Here is a 15,365-nt window from a genome sequence, read left to right as displayed (position 1 = left end):
CTAAAGCTCGACATGATGAAAGCTTATGAGAACTTCACTGCTATAGCTGATACGGGATCTAATGACTTATTTCTTAAAATAGGGTTTTGTGACTACCGAAAGTTTCTCTCCTTAACCATCTTTGATCAACGAGCTAGTCTAGTAGAGGCTCACTAGGAACACGGTATTTGTTTATATATCCACACATGTATTTAAGTTTTCGGTCAATACAATTCTAGCACTAGTAGAAAAACGACCTTACGTTCACCTCATTAGTCCCGGTTCAATTACGGCCCGGTACTAATGGTACCATTAGTCCTGGTTCCAATGGCTATGCATTAGTCCTGGTTCATTTGTGACCTATAGTCCCGGTTTGTGACACAAACCGGGACTATAGGTTAGACCTTTAGTCCGGGTTGGAGCCACCAACCAGGACTAAAGGGGTCTAACCTTTTAGTCCCGATTGGTGGCTCCAACCCGGACTGAAGGGGTTCTGCAATTTTCAAACTCTACCCCCCCCCCCCCCCCCCTCCTTATCGCCTTTTCAGTTAAAAAAGAAAAGAAAATGATAAAAACTTCAAAAATTAAAATCCTTCGAGACGTAGTTATGTTACTACAACTACTAGTTAGGGAAATTTAAAAACATAAATTTCGACATTTTGCAAAGAAGTGTTATGAAAAAGTAAAACGACTATATCTTTTGCATACAATGTCGAAAAAACGTATAATATATCAAAATGTTCAGCACGAAAATCCAGTTCCGATTTCGACCGCCGTAGGCCGTTTTACAAATTTTTAGAATTCTCAAATTCTCAATGAAAAAAGTTATGCTCAAATTTCAGTTTTTTTGAATTTTGGTTAAATCTAGTCAAACTATGGTCAAACTACTTATTCAAGAAATATTAGTGTTACTAAATAATTATTCAAGAATATTAGTATTACTAAATAATTATTTCAGTTTTTTTGAATTTTGGTCAAACTGTGGTGAAACTACTTATTCAAGAAATATTAGTGTTACTAAATAATTATTGTTGTTTAGAATAATAGTTTCAAACTCAAACGGTGAAACGTGTGATTTCATGCTCAAGCTAAACTCCTGAGGGTTAATAGGATTGACAGCTTACTATTGTCAGTAAAACAACAAGTGCAGACTTGGAAACTAGGGGAATAGAACTCGGAACTTAAGCGTGCTCAGGCTGGAGTAGTGAGAGGATGGGTGACCGTCCGGGAAGTTAGACGATTTGGAATGAGTGCCCCACACTTGAGCAGTGATGAGGGTGATTAGAGATTAAATCGTCAAATAATTCAGAAATTCACTAGTGTAGCATGAATAATAAACATTTATCATGAATAAGGAAATATGATAATAATCAATTTATTATTGCCTATAAGGCATATTACCAACACTTTTACCCTGACTGTGCTTACGGTTCGCAGAAAGTTCTCCCCTGAAGTGGAAGATCAGACGTCGTTTTCTTTGGGCTCAGGACGAAGAGCTCACCAGGGGAAAATGTAAGGTCAGTTGGCCGGTGGTATGCACTCCAATCGACAACCGCGGCCTCAGCATCCCAGACCTGCCATGGTTCAGCAGAGCGCTTAGGCTCAGATGGCTCTAGCACTCGTGGGCAAACCCTGAAAGGCCATGGGTGGGCACGCAATTGTCGTGCAACGAAGGCGACAGAGCCCTCTTCAGTGCATCCACCACAACGAGCTTGGGCGACGGCAAAACGGCCAGTTTCTGGAACTGCTCCTGGACTGGTTGTGGCACCTTGAAGATGGACTACCCAGAGCTTTTCAAGCACTCTAGAAGGAAGAACTGATAGTGAAGGAAGCTCTGACAGATGGCACTTGGATCGCGGATCTTGCCCATGGCAACACTCAATCTTTCTTGCCCGAGGTAATCGGACTGCACAGATGGCTTACCTCAACAAAATCTGCAGCTCAATGACCAGCTCGGAGGCACAATCAAGTGGAACCATGAAGCCTCAGGCATTTTCTCCACAAATTCGGCATACAAATTCCAATTTTAAGGGCTGATCAAGTCAAGTTTTAGAAAACTGTTCTGGCAGGCGTGGGCATCGGCTCGCCCCAAAAAAATTGTCTGGTTGGTGCACAAGAATAGACTATGGTGCAACGATCGTCTTCAGAGAAGAGGGTGTCCAAATGAGTATTTCTGTCAGCTGTGTTTAAGAAATCTAGAAAGCTCGGAACACCTATTCTGGAAGTGCCCCTCCTCATTTTCAGTTTGGTCAAAGGCGGCTGGTGGTTTTGGATGCAACTCACTTCATCCTGACAATTGGCAGAGCAACACAAAAGTGGATGACATCACAAAAGAAATTATCTATGGAGCAAGACTAGGACACAAAAAGGTTGTAAGATCGATGTTCATCATGATACTTGGGGAAATTTGGCATCAACGAAACAAGTGCACTTTCAGGAAAAAGGTGGCCGGTTCGGCGGATGTCACAACAAGCATCAGAAGAACCATTGAGCTTTGGCGTCAGGCAGGGGCAACCCTCTTAGAGCACCCATTTGGCGACCCGCCGTGAGTAGTGGTGGTTATGTATCGCCTGCGGGCTAAACCTATTTTCTTCTTCTTTTTACCTCCTTGATCACTCGATCAAAAACCACCTTCTGTATTTCCTGCTTGCTCTCTGCTATTGATCAATATATGTCAGCCATCAGCTGGATCTTTCAAAAAAAAACTAGTCTTTTGTGGCCTAAGTGTACAAGTAAAATGGCATATTTTGTGTACTCCAATGATTGTTCAGTAGGAAGACTTGTTGCAGAATTTGCACGCTGAGTATTGCGCAGCAGCCTGTAATTTGCTATAGTAATACTAGTGCTTGTCTTGAGCAATACTGTTGGGCTGCTGTTTCTTTCAATGTTAAGTGCTGAATGAATGGACATGGTCATGTACAACATATAGGATTGTTGTTTTTCGCTATTTTTAAGCTTAACTGGTTAGCGCTGTTTCATCTCTAATGCGATGAAAATTGGATGTTTTGTTTGTATTGTCGACTGCCTAAAGAATGTGCAAGTATGGATCTTCTTTTAACCTCTCTAATGGGTGGCTGATGGCCGGATGTGTTGATGAATCGATTGATGCATGCTTGATCTGTGCCAGTTCCCAGTTTCAATGAGAATGAGTACAGACTCAGCAAATAGGATGCAGATTCTACTGTGGCAAACCGTCCAATGTATTTTTGTTTTTTACAGTTAAATCTGCTTTATTCGTTGGACAGCAGGGCTACATCATTTACAAGAAAGGAGATTGTAGCCTCGTGGGCAAATTATATCTAGCTAATCTTGCTAATTCGTAGCAGCTGTTGTTTGCCGGTTGCTACTGTCATATGCCTGAAAAAAAAAGGGGTTAAGTCTGAATCGTTTTTGGGCAGTTTTGGCTTCAGTCGCTGGTGGCCTTTCCATCAGGAACGAAGTGGCTTGTTTTCACTTGGGCCAACCAGTGCCATTGGATCTTATTTGAACGGCAGATGGGCGGGCACATGTTACGCCGTGACTGCCAAGAGGCAAGTCACCTGATGCCGGTCCGCCTTTGTCATGCCCCTGCAGAGTGGCTTCAGGCACCAACGCGTTGTCTACCCTGGAAAATGTTTGTAGTACAGTTTTTCTACTCGGTTTGGACCTGAAACATTAAATTATATAAATACAAGTGTAAACAAAAAAGGCATAAAATACAAAGAGTTAAACCAACGATAAAACTATAGAATTAATGATTTTGGGTTCCTATTAAACACATAATACAAAAAAAACACCTAAAAGGTTTTGGATTGCCACTCAACAAGCTTGTTTGTTAAATTAATTAGCTTAACTTAAATACATTTGTGGAGAATAATACTGAACTTTAGGAATTATTTGAGCATCAACACAAGTTCCCAACATGTTCGCAACATTTCTAGATATTCTCCTTCCTTGGCAAGTGCATCACTAATTTCTTCGGAGGCAGATTTGACAGTACCATGCCCCTGGATATATCTATGGAGGACAGAAGAGGCCCAATAATAATAGGGCGGCTCAAGCCTACAACTCAATGTCCATCAAAAGAAAATCAGGAGAGAAGGGAGAGCAGGAGGCTTTGTGCTTCAGTTAGCCAAGAGCCAGCAGTGTTGTCGAATCCTTTTTTTTCCATAAGACAAGGCACTATCTTCATCACAATGCCAAAGGATGTCGCCGACAAAGAGAAATATGGCAGATTAGACCAGACATGCCAACGCAGGAAGATAAGAATGTTCCTCTGGGTATGTGGGTGAACAGCATGTGGGCTTTGACCAATTTGTAGGTCTGGAGCCCTGTTTTCAGAGAATGTTGCGAGTCGACAAAAGGGCAAGGGCAATCAACGAACAGATGGTCGGAGATCTCAGGAGTGGAGCATCTTCCACAGCCCAAGCGCTGGGAGCAATGTTTGAGGTGAAGTGAAGATGTCTGATGAGAGCAACAGCAAAAAGTATTGATATTACATTGAGCTCGATGCAAAGAAACCAGACAAGGAATTGCATGTATATATCATACTCCATAGTCACATTTTATAAGAAAACTACTGAAAACCGAAAACAGCCTAGCTAAACCGATTTTCTCACAGAAAGTAGACATGGAAGAAACAGAGGCAGGAAGAACAGTGATAAATAATTGGTCAGGCGTCACCACCAGGAGCACACAATCACAAATGGTTTCCCAGGCAGGAGAAACCGAGGAAGTACACCCCAAAGCAGCCACGCACCTCACTACTCTCCAAATTGAGCTGCAACCAGCAAACTTTATACCTAGTACAGAACAAAGAAAAGCATAAACATAAAAATGGCAGGGCAGACTATTGAGTTTTGTCAGCTAGCTATTACAGAACCTATTTCCTGAATTATTTAAATATTATAAAACTGATAGTAGAAGCATATGGCTATTTCATCACAACAGTCATGATATATAAGAGCAACTCCAATGGGGCGACCCATTTCGTCCGTCCGCGTCCGTTTGGGTCGGCGCGGACAAAAGTGGCGGCCCAACGCGCCGACCCAAATTCAAATCGTGTCCGCCCGGCGTCCGCGCCGACCCATTTCCGGCCCAAAATTGCGCCTGGAATGCGTCGGCCCTCGCCGTCCGCCGCGTCCCAACCTGGCGGCCGTCCAACTACGACGGTCAACATAATTTATGACGACTGCCCACCTTGGGCCCACGCGTCAGCGACGGCGGTCGTCCCTTTTTAAGCCGGGCGTGCGGCGGGGCCGTCCTCATCCACTACCACTCGCCCCCCGTCCCCATCTGGCCACCCCTGCCCCCACGCCGGCGACAACCCTAGCCACCGCCAGCATGGGCTTCTTCTCCGGCATCGGAAGCAGCCGCAAGGGCAAGGCCCCCGCCCGCCATTCCCCCTCCCTCCACGCCCTCCACGCCCTCCCCGCGCCGGCGCGCGCTCCCGGGCAGAGGCAGTGCATCAACGTGCCGTTGCACCAGGCCGAGTGGCACTGGCACCACCGCGTGCCTCTGCCGTACCCCGACGTGATGCTGCCACATGACTGGCATTTGGATCCGGAGAGAATCCCAGTGCCGGCGGCGCCGCAGACGGCGAGGGCCCATGCGGAGGAGGTGCGGCGCCGGCGGGCATTGCTGACGTTGGAGCAGCGCGCCGAACCGCACTTCGCCGTCGACTCGCCCAACTGGGCTCGATGGTTCGCCTTCGAGCACGAAGAGGCGAGGCGACGCGGCGTCCGCGGCGCCGACCACAACCTGCCGCCGCCCGCGCTCGTCGTCCGCGACGAGGACCAGGAGGCCGAGGCCGCCAACCAGGCGGCCATTAAGGAGAGCGAGGAAGAGGAGCGGTGGAGGGAGGCGGATGAGGCGGAGGCCATGGCCCTCTCCACGGCGAGCGACTGCGTCGTGCCGCCGGTGACCCCGCCGTCCCCGCCCAAAGCCGAGCCAGAGGAGCCGGCCTACCTCGAGCGCTACTCCTGGACCGGAGTAGTGCGCGAGTGGGTTAGCGCTCCGCCGATCTGGCTCGGGGCGACGGAGAAGCAGAGGCGGCCTACCTCGACCACTGGTGCCGCGTTCGGCTGGCCGAGGAGCGCCGGGAGGGCGAGCGCCTGCAGATGCTCGAGCGCGAGGCCGAAGAGGAGGCGCGCCAGGCCCAGGCAGCGGCGGCGCAGGCAGCGGCGGCAAAGCCTGACATCGCCGCCCTCTGGAACACGGCGTTCCCCTAGGCCGGCCCTGCGCCAATGTTGATCGACCTCACCGGTCCCGACACAGACGCCGCCGCCGACGAGGACGCCTAAGGCAGCGCGCGTCGTCTAGTTTTTAATGTTTAATTAATGTAATGTGGACTTTCGCCGGCCTTCATGCATGTATTTATTTTTAAAATGCTCGCAATACTTTTTTTTGACGCCCCGACGAAATGGGTCGGGCCAGCGTTGGGCGCTTGCGTCTACCCAAACACAGCGCCGGACGTTTGTGCCCGCCAGGCCGACCCAAACGGACAAAAAGCGGACAAAAGCGCCGTCCGTTTGGGTCGGCCCGTTGGAGTTGCTCTAATACCCCAGCCCTCCGCAGGACCCAAAACTACGTAAGCAAGAAAAGGCATGTTACTAATCATAATATAATTTACTCCTAGTTAACTTCACAATTCTGAATCCTTATGCACGCTACCACCAAATTCCGTAAATAAGTACACTATGAACATCTACGCGAAGTTCTACAACTTCTTTGTTCACACAGAAATAAGATTCAGCCATCTTCATGAGTTAAATCGCACTGCAAGGTTCCTGCATACGAATATTGCACAGGAAAAAACACAGACCGATGGATTGGAGAATAGCTCAATTTCAACTTGCCGAAACATTGATCTAGTCGACCAAATTTCATATTCTTAAAGCCTCCTGAAAGGCTAAGGGTAACAACATATATGTATCTGTGTGCACCTTCATGATGATGATGATGCATCCGGAATACAGCAAATCCAAAAGTTCATGTCAAAGCCTACCAAATATAGCACACAGATACCAATGGGCCAGCCACCAACTTGTCTAGAATATGTAACTGGCGATTCTAGTGAAATTCTTTGTGCAATTTGTGTGGTTCATTTGTTCCTGGGTCTATCCCTCCGATGGTGTTCAAAATCATAGCTGACACCTGGTATTCTTGCAAATGAAGGATACACACTAGAACATTTGACAAGAGAAGAGATCAACAAGCAACAATAAAGTTATGCTGTACCAGAGGAAGCTGGTATGTCAACTTTCTCACAGAACATACAATTCAAAGGGGGTCAATGGCCCGATCTAGATGCACCTGATCAACTTTGCTTACCGTCTGAAGCCCATGTGGAGTATTGAAAGGCAAAAGGAAGCACTTATGCATTCATAGATGGAAAAAGCAAATAAACATAAAATATTGCTCTGATTGAATATTGACATAACATTGATCTAATAGCAATAAGAACCTCTTGCTAAAGAACTACCTGTACACCATACTCAAGCTAATGGTATTCAGAATTTCAGAAATGAATCAAGCAGACAAACCCTGCAGTCAGCAGGCTGAAGCAATGATATTTAGATGACTGCAGAAGACATCCCTACAGTTACACCATGTAAGGAAACTATGCTACGTGTAAACCAGTCTACCAAAATCAATTTGTTGCAGAAAGTGGACACGCGGCAAGCAGAGGGCCTAAAACAGCCTACCTGAACCAATTTTGTTACAGAAAGTAGACATGCAAGAAGCGGAGGGTGTAGGCGGGAGGAACAGGGGGAAATAGCTGGTCAAATTACACAGTAAAGTTAGACAAAGTTTTTGAGCCATACCCTCAAAACAATAAAATGCAGAATCCTAAAAGTTTCAGACCAACTAATTAAGAGAACAATGAGTTTGCCAACTAATATAAAGTTATAAACACAGACAGGGGAAGCATATGGTGTACTTCATAATAACAGACATGATAACTAATAAATCTTTCTCAGGTGGCATATGTTGCACCTTATGGGTATGTTTTGTTGGTACCCAAAACCAGCCCTATAATTTTTTTTAGTCATAGCCAAACAAGTCATGCTTCTTTCAATGATTCCAATTTCATTTTGGCAGGCCCATACCAACTTGCCAACTCTATTTCATATTCTTGTCAACGTTTCCAAATCATAGGCAAACAACACCTTGGCCGAAATTTTAGCTAGTGCCAAATATTTTGTAGGGTCAACTTAGTCTCAAACCTAGACACACAAAAAAAAGTACAGTGGATTAAAAATAAGTAGTATCTGATTTTAACAGAGCTGTTGAAACAGAGAAATACCTGAGTAAAACTGATATGAAGTTAGTGTGCACATTCAATGGTAAAACTAGCATACCACATCATTCCTGAACAGAAAACAGATAACAGAATCAAAGATTCAGTTAATGATGTTGTAACATGTAGCACCTCCCGATCAGAACAGTCATAAATGAGGAACGCATACCTCTGTAAAAAAAACTAATCAGTATTTGCTCTACCCACTGACAGGATGGATATCCAGGATATGTACAGTGCCAAATGCAATCAGCACTAAATACACTTGGCAAGCACTGCAGTATTGCATCTTTATGTGAGCTTTGTGTTTCGAACGAGGTATCATGCAAGTTGTTTTTTCTTTTCACACCACATCAACAAACTGAGTACAATCAATATCTCGGAGAGTAATCTTGCCAAGAAGTAGATCGCTTGCATGTATGGAGCACAGTGGGAGGCATTTCTTGTTCAGACTCTCATGAATGGCACTTAGTCCTTGGACCCACTTCTTTTCATTCAAAGGATCGACATTTAGGCGATTCTGCAAAAGACGTATCCGGTAAAGGGCAGTGTCTGTTCCAGCACAAAAATGAGCCAGGCATGGGAGGGAGGTGTCATCGACCGCCAACCTGACCAAGATCATTGTCAAGGCTCCATCCACAGGCTTTGGATCAGAGAGATTCTTATCACCCATCATCTTGATCTCCTTCTCTGTTGGAAAGTACACTTCAGGCACTCCATTTTCATTTGTCACCTTCAAATCCTTTGTATAATGGCTAATTGCTTGCCTCTTGGTGCACTCATGCTTCTCCGCCAATGTCAAGAAGCAAGAGAACCTCAAGTGATAACTCACAACAATCTTGATCATCTTGAAGTTCCGACAGCAGCAAAAGAAATCTAGCCACCTCCTCCCCACACCAGCATACCATTTGATGATATCTGCATCATCCAGACAGATAAGTAGCTTTATTGGCCGTGGCCGTCCCATGGAATTTGTGAACCCCGCCAGCTTTACTGCCTTTCTTACAAGCTCTATTGGCGCATTGACCCTCATCTTCAACTCTGTCAAGTCCTCAACAATCCTCTTCTCGTATTGTCTCTCATCCTCCTCCTCTGCTAGCATCTCCTCATCCTCGGTGATGTCGTGGCCCCTCCTCGGCATCAAGAACTTGTCCAGTGTTTCCTGTAAGTGATCATACGAGTCAACCAATGCTGTTGGCAACTGATCCCTCACCCTATTCAGTGACAAGAAGTCGCCAGATGTGAACAATCGGTGCCAATGACGGCGATGCTCCTGCGACTTGAAGTATTCGACCACTGTCTCCTCTGCCCAGCCCTTGAACTCCTGCCGCACTTCATCCTCAATTCGGAAGGCAAACTCAAACTCATGCCCACGCCTCACCTTCTTGAACAAGTGGTTCAGTATCTTCAACCCAAGCTTCTTCCTCCGTGTCTCCCGAGCATTCTTCAGCTCCTGTGCCTCTGCTGCCTTCCTCTTCAGATACATCTTCCTTGCCCTCTTCGCCTTCTCAGACATGGGAGGGTGTAAGACTGACGGCGGCACGGCCTGAAACTCCATCCCCAGGAATTCCATCTTCTCTGACACTGCACTGTGAACTGAGCTACCAAACCTGTCAACCTTCACCTCCAAACCCCTCTCCAACACTGAGAGGATCCTATCTCTAACCTCAAGTGTGAGCATCTTCGACCCGGAGGTCACAACCATCGTCTCGTCGAGATACCGGACGGCATACACCCTCACAGGCGTATGCCGAACGCTGTCATCCTTAACTCTGGGATTCTTCTTGTGCACCTCCTCCCGGATGGCCATCACCTCTCTATCCACAGGATCAAAGAATATGTTCAGCAGCGTGCTGGTGAGCTCCGACTCCTGCGGGAGGCCGCGGCAGAGCTCTGAGCCACCGAGCTCGAAGGCTACCGCATCGGAGAGGAACAGCTCGCGCAGATAGTCCATGAACCCGGGGTCGTCGACCTTGCCCGAGATGGCGTCGAGAAGGCGACGGACGTGGCGGGGCGCGAAGGGCTGGCGCGGGATGGCGACGCGGAAGAACCAGGTGGCGTTGGCGATGCTGCGGAGGTAGCGGATGGCGGCGTGGCGGGCGCGGTAGGCGAAGGTGGCGGCGCGCGGGGCGAAGACGGCGTCGAGGGCGGAGGCCGCGGAGAGCATGGCGAGGCGGAGCGGGAGGGACGGGAGCGGGAGCGGGCGGCCCTTGAGGCGGGATGGGAGGATGAGGCGGAGGTGGAAGGAGGGGGAGGGCGGCGCGGCGGCGGTGGCGGTGGTGGTGGTGGGGAGAGGAGGGGGCTGGTCGGAGATGGGGTGGGAGGGGTGGGAGCGGTGGCGGAGGAGGAGGGCGGAGGCGAGGAGGAGGGAGGGGTGGGAGAGGAGCGGGAGGAGGGAGTGGAAGCGGCGGGTGGAGGCGGAGTAGTGGTCGCGGCGGAGCAGCGCCTCGAGCTCCGCGGCGGAGAGCGGCGCCGGCACGGCGACGGTGGTGGTGGTGGTGGTGGAGAGGGCGCGAGGTGTGGGTAGGAGCACGCGGCGGCGCGCGCGCGCGAGGCGGGGGAGCATGTGCGGCGCGGCGGAGGTGGAAAGGGGGCGGAGGCGGCGGCCGGCGGGCGGCGGGCGGGAGGAAAGGCGAGAGTTTGCGACCGCCGCGCGCGGGGTGGGCCGAGGAAAGGGCCGAGTCACGAAGCACACGGCACTTCAAGCACAAACAAATGGCCCAAAAAGGTTAAATAAAACCGAGAAAAACATTCTATTGTGCTAAAAAAAACTATCATTTCAGCAAACATCATGCCACTACAAAGAAGTAAACGGGATTACATCCATGTACATAGACTATCTAGCGAAGACTACAAGCATTGGATGATTGGAGCGAGCTGAAGACGTACCGTCGTCATCGTCCCTCCCTCGTCGGAGTCCGGCAAACCTTGTTGTACTGGGCATCTGAGAAGTCACTGTGCTAAGGCCCCAAAAAACCTGCATACCAGAACAGCAATAGTCGTCGCGAGGAAGGAGAAAGATGTTCCTAGAGGAAGAATGAATTGATCCCAGAAGACGGCTTGTGAAAAACAAGTTGTACGCTTAAAGGGGGATTTTTTTTTTGGATGGGGAGACAGAGAAAAAAAATCCGCAAAACGGGAGAGCCCTTAATTTAGGTCACGGAGCACCTCCCGACTGGGTATGTCGCTTGGTCTGTGCAATCGTCCAACAATTCACAATTGAGAGCGGTAAATATGGTTTGCTTCAAAAGAAACTGTAATGCAAAGGGCGAGTTCGCTCGATCGCTTCTGCCAGGAGCTCCTAAGTGTCGCTAACTATGAAAAGATGTGAATCTTTCGCATAGACGCCAGGACTGGGCCAACATATTTTGTTCCTGGGAGCTTTAGTTGTGGCCATAGCAACGAGTGATTCTGTTTTGTTAGTTTTCGGTTGGTTTTCTTTAATTTTTCCAAAACACATTATTTCTAAATTAAGGGGACTTTTTTTAAAAAAAATGAACGTATTTTTGAAATTTTGAGGGCATTTTTTGAAAAACATAAATATATTTTAATGCTTTTGTGAACATTCTTAAAAGGTCTAAACATCTTTTCAAACATTAGCATGTTTTAAAAAATGGAACTTTTATTAAAAAAACATGATTTTTTTATATTTTGGGAACATTTTTTAAAAGAAAAAACCAAAAAATTGGTACAGTCTGCGGCATATACCCCTTCGCTCCTATACCCATGCTAGGGTTTCCGCTGCCTCCCTCCACGTGCCATAGGCCTACCTCATCTCCTGTGACCTTAGGACCATAGAGCGGTGATGCAGTGGCGGAGCTGCAGCACATAGCTCCGCCAGTGGCCTTGTGGATCCCGGTCCTTGCTGGCGGGAGGCCTCTATTTTCCGACTGTCTACTACAATAAGGTTTGTCCAGCACCGATGATGGAGGGGCGATAATGGCGGCACGCCTTCGACTCGCTCCAGTGCTTGTAAGTGGTCTACGAACCTGAATGTAATTTTTTTTGTGTTCTTTGTAGTACCTTGACAGTTGATGAATAGATCGAGAAAAAATCCCGCAAAAAAAACAACAATAATAGGAAAAACCGGGCCAGAACCTTGCCAAAACCAAAAAAAAAAAAACAGACCTAGAACCTTCCCAATAACCGTTACTTGTCTAGCACGATTGTAGCTAATTGGGCCAGCCCATCTCATACTCGCTTGCTCCCCTGTGACATTGCACGACATTTGCTCGCAATGAGCGGCATTGCCACTCCTATCTACAATGCAGCGTCTTCTCCAAAAAAAATCTACAATTAAGCGATGGCCGAAGGAAAATGTCGTGGGATTTTAAGAACATAGAAACAAGTAAAATACATACTTCTATTAGCATATTATAAAGATTTGAAAACTGGAGTACAAGATTTCGGATCACAGAGTGTTTAACACCACAAGAGAAACAATGAAATTGTTTCAAGATGTTTGCATGGATAAACAATTTCCTCCACAATAGAGTGCAAAGCATATCTTAGGGAAAAAAACTTGAGTATGAAATTCCTTCAAAAATCCTATGAAGTTCCTTTGAATCAAAGGAGCCTTAACAAAATTGTGGCGCGTTGAAAACCTACAGGAGAATATAAGCATGACTGGCTTCCTCCCCCCTTGGCATCCGCCCCCCTGCCTTATAAGGGGGGCTAGGGCTGGCACACCCCTCCCTCACCCCTATATATAGTGGGGAGGTGCAGGGGGCAGCCAACTCTTCCGCCCTTGCCCCGTCTCTTGTTACTCCTCGTCCATGTTCGGTGAGCGCTTGGCGAAACCTTTCCGGAATTCCGCTGTCACTACCACCACCACCACCACGCCGTGTTGGCTCAAATCTCATCTACCTCCTCTCCCTCGCTTTCTAGATCTTTCTGGACCAAGAAGGAGAGGACGCCGCTGAGCCGTATGTGTGCTAAACTCGGAGGTGTCGTCCGTTCGGCACTAAATCGGATTGGATCACGATTGGATCATGAAGAGTTCGACTACATCAACCCCGTTACGATGCTAAAGCTTTCGGTCTACAAGGGTATGTAGACGCATCCCCCCCTCTCATATCTATGCATCTCCTAGATTGATCATGGGTGTATGTAGGAATTTTTTGATTTTTATGCTTCGTTCCCCATCAGCTATCCCTTTTAGTTTTAATCAAATTGTCTGTTCTCTAAGAGTTATACATGTCCTTGAAAAATACAATCTTGAGCTTCTCAGGTTTTTTCAGCAAAGATCCTCAACAAAAGTAGTAATAGTGTAGTAGAGATATGAATTCAGACATTATTCCCCGCAAACAAAGTAGTTCCGGCATTTTTTTTGCAGGTAGAATTCAGACACTGTTGTTTGCATATATATTCAAACATTGTCGTCTGCATATATAATTGTGGTACCATGGAACGTACTGACAGCTACAAGAGATGCCCCGTCGACCTTGGCTGCCCTTGCTATTGAAGAAGGGTAGGCAGCGCTCGCCGGTAAGAGCATCTCCAATAGATGGTCCAAATGTAAGAGTACTTAACTTTTGGACCGTTTGGGGCAAAAAACGCTGCTTCAACAGACGGTTCATATGTAAAAAAAAATGGACCGCGGCCTTCTCGTGATGTAAAATACAACACCTCGCGGTGCAAATTTACATCATGAGGTGCATCTAGTCCAAAACCAGCCGTCACCCGCGAACGCCCAACCGCCACTTCCTTTCCTTTCCCGCCTGCGCCCGTCCGCCCGCCCGAAGACCAGCCGGCTGGAATTCGCCGCCGCGACCGCCCAAAACCTCGCCGTCGGCGCCGCCACCACCCCACATCCCCGCCGCCGCCCTCCGCCGCCGTCGCCGCGTCGCCGGTAGCCGGCTCGCAGCCGCCCGGACGCCGCCGAATCGGGAGGCAGCCGGCGCGGGATTCGGTGCCTCTGGCGGTCCAGCTGCCGCAGTAGGCCTCCGCCGGGTCTTAGGCTGCCGTCGACCTCCTCCCCGTTGGCCGTGAGCCTGTCCACGGCCGTTGCGCTGGCCGCACGACCGCCGCACCAAGCCCTCCGCCCGGCTGCCGAACTATTCTTCGCCGCCCGCCGAGCTCCTCTTGGCGGGCCTCCAAGCTCATTTCTTATCACCGGCGCCGTCCGGAGCCGACTGCAGCCGTCCGCAGCAGCCAATCCAACCGGCGGCCATCTTCTTCCACCGCGCGCACAAGGTGTTCGACGGAATTCCCCAAGGTTTTGGACCATGAATTTGGACCATCTATTGGAGTTGCTCTTTTGGACCATGAATTTGGACCATCTGTTGGAGTTGGCCTTTTTTCGAAACTCCAAAACGCACTTTTTGGCGGTCCAAATTTTAGATCTCCGGTTTTGGACCGTTAAAATTTGAACCATCTATTGGAGATGCTCTAAGATAACCACATGCAAGATGACAGAGTTCGCCCAAAAGGAAACCTACCAAATTGAAGAAATCAAACAACAACCAGTTTCAACAGTAAGCAAAAAACTGCACAAGATTCTATGACCAAAGCGCGGCGTGCCGCCGGGCAAGCAAAGGCTAGCTAGTACTCTCTCTGTTCTAAATTATTTGTCGTAGGTATGGATGTATCTAGATGTATTTTAGTTCTCAATACATCCATTTCTGGGACGAGTAATTTGGAACGGAGGGAGTAGTATAAGACAAATACAAAACATGAAAACCAAAGCAGAAGCTAAGCACACAGGGAACAAAAAGGTTTGCTTGATCACGTACGATGATGAGCTACAAGATGCACCCTCGATCTAGACATGGTCAACCTTGGGCGCCCTTGCTATTGAAGAAGAGCAGGCAGCGCTCGCCGGTGTCTCGTCTGCCAACGTAGATGTCGACACGATCTCCGTGGGAGATACGGCAGTCCCTAACAAATTCCCTCCACCCACGACCAATGATCCGGTAGGTCATGTTGGCGTTCATGTACCGGACCGTGGCCAACTTCTCAACACCCCACTCGGCATCAATGAGGACGGCCTCCACCACCTCGTTCTGCATGCCGTTGTCGCCAACCTGCTCCAGCTCCGGGAACAACATCAGGATGGGGCCGCCCTGCCCCATCCAAGTGGTGAGCAGCAGCCGGTTCTGGTTCG

General features: G+C 48.3%; 1 protein-coding gene across 2 annotated transcripts; it reads right to left on the bottom strand.

Moving 5' to 3' along the window:
• Positions 1-6,804: 6,804 nt before the first annotated feature.
• Positions 6,805-10,957, bottom strand: LOC109732014 (nuclear intron maturase 3, mitochondrial-like). 2 transcript variants are annotated; one of them, XM_040394958.3, is made up of 3 exons: positions 8,430-10,841; positions 8,267-8,331; positions 6,805-7,738 (listed from the first exon to the last, which is right to left on the bottom strand). In XM_040394958.3, the coding sequence occupies exon 1, from the start codon at positions 10,824-10,826 to the stop codon at positions 8,604-8,606; it is 2,223 nt and encodes a 740-aa protein (XP_040250892.2). In that variant the 5' UTR covers positions 10,827-10,841; the 3' UTR covers positions 6,805-7,738; positions 8,267-8,331; positions 8,430-8,603. The 2 variants fall into 2 exon arrangements, with proteins under 2 accessions (XP_040250892.2, XP_020146790.3); XM_020291201.4 differs by having other exon boundaries at positions 7,323-8,186; positions 8,430-10,957.
• Positions 10,958-15,365: the final 4,408 nt, after the last annotated feature.

This window comes from Aegilops tauschii, chromosome 7, assembly GCF_002575655.3.
Source record: "Aegilops tauschii subsp. strangulata cultivar AL8/78 chromosome 7, Aet v6.0, whole genome shotgun sequence".
In the NCBI taxonomy this organism is placed as follows: Eukaryota; Viridiplantae; Streptophyta; class Magnoliopsida; order Poales; family Poaceae; genus Aegilops; species Aegilops tauschii.
Note: the sequence above shows the minus strand (reverse complement) of the source record. Positions and strands in the feature narration are given on the sequence as shown.

What these genes read in the sequence shown, in the direction of transcription:
- LOC109732014 (XM_020291201.4), bottom strand. Translation starts at nt 10,826, where the DNA reads ATGCTCCCCCGCCTCGCGCGCGCGCGCCGCCGCGTGCTCCTACCCACA.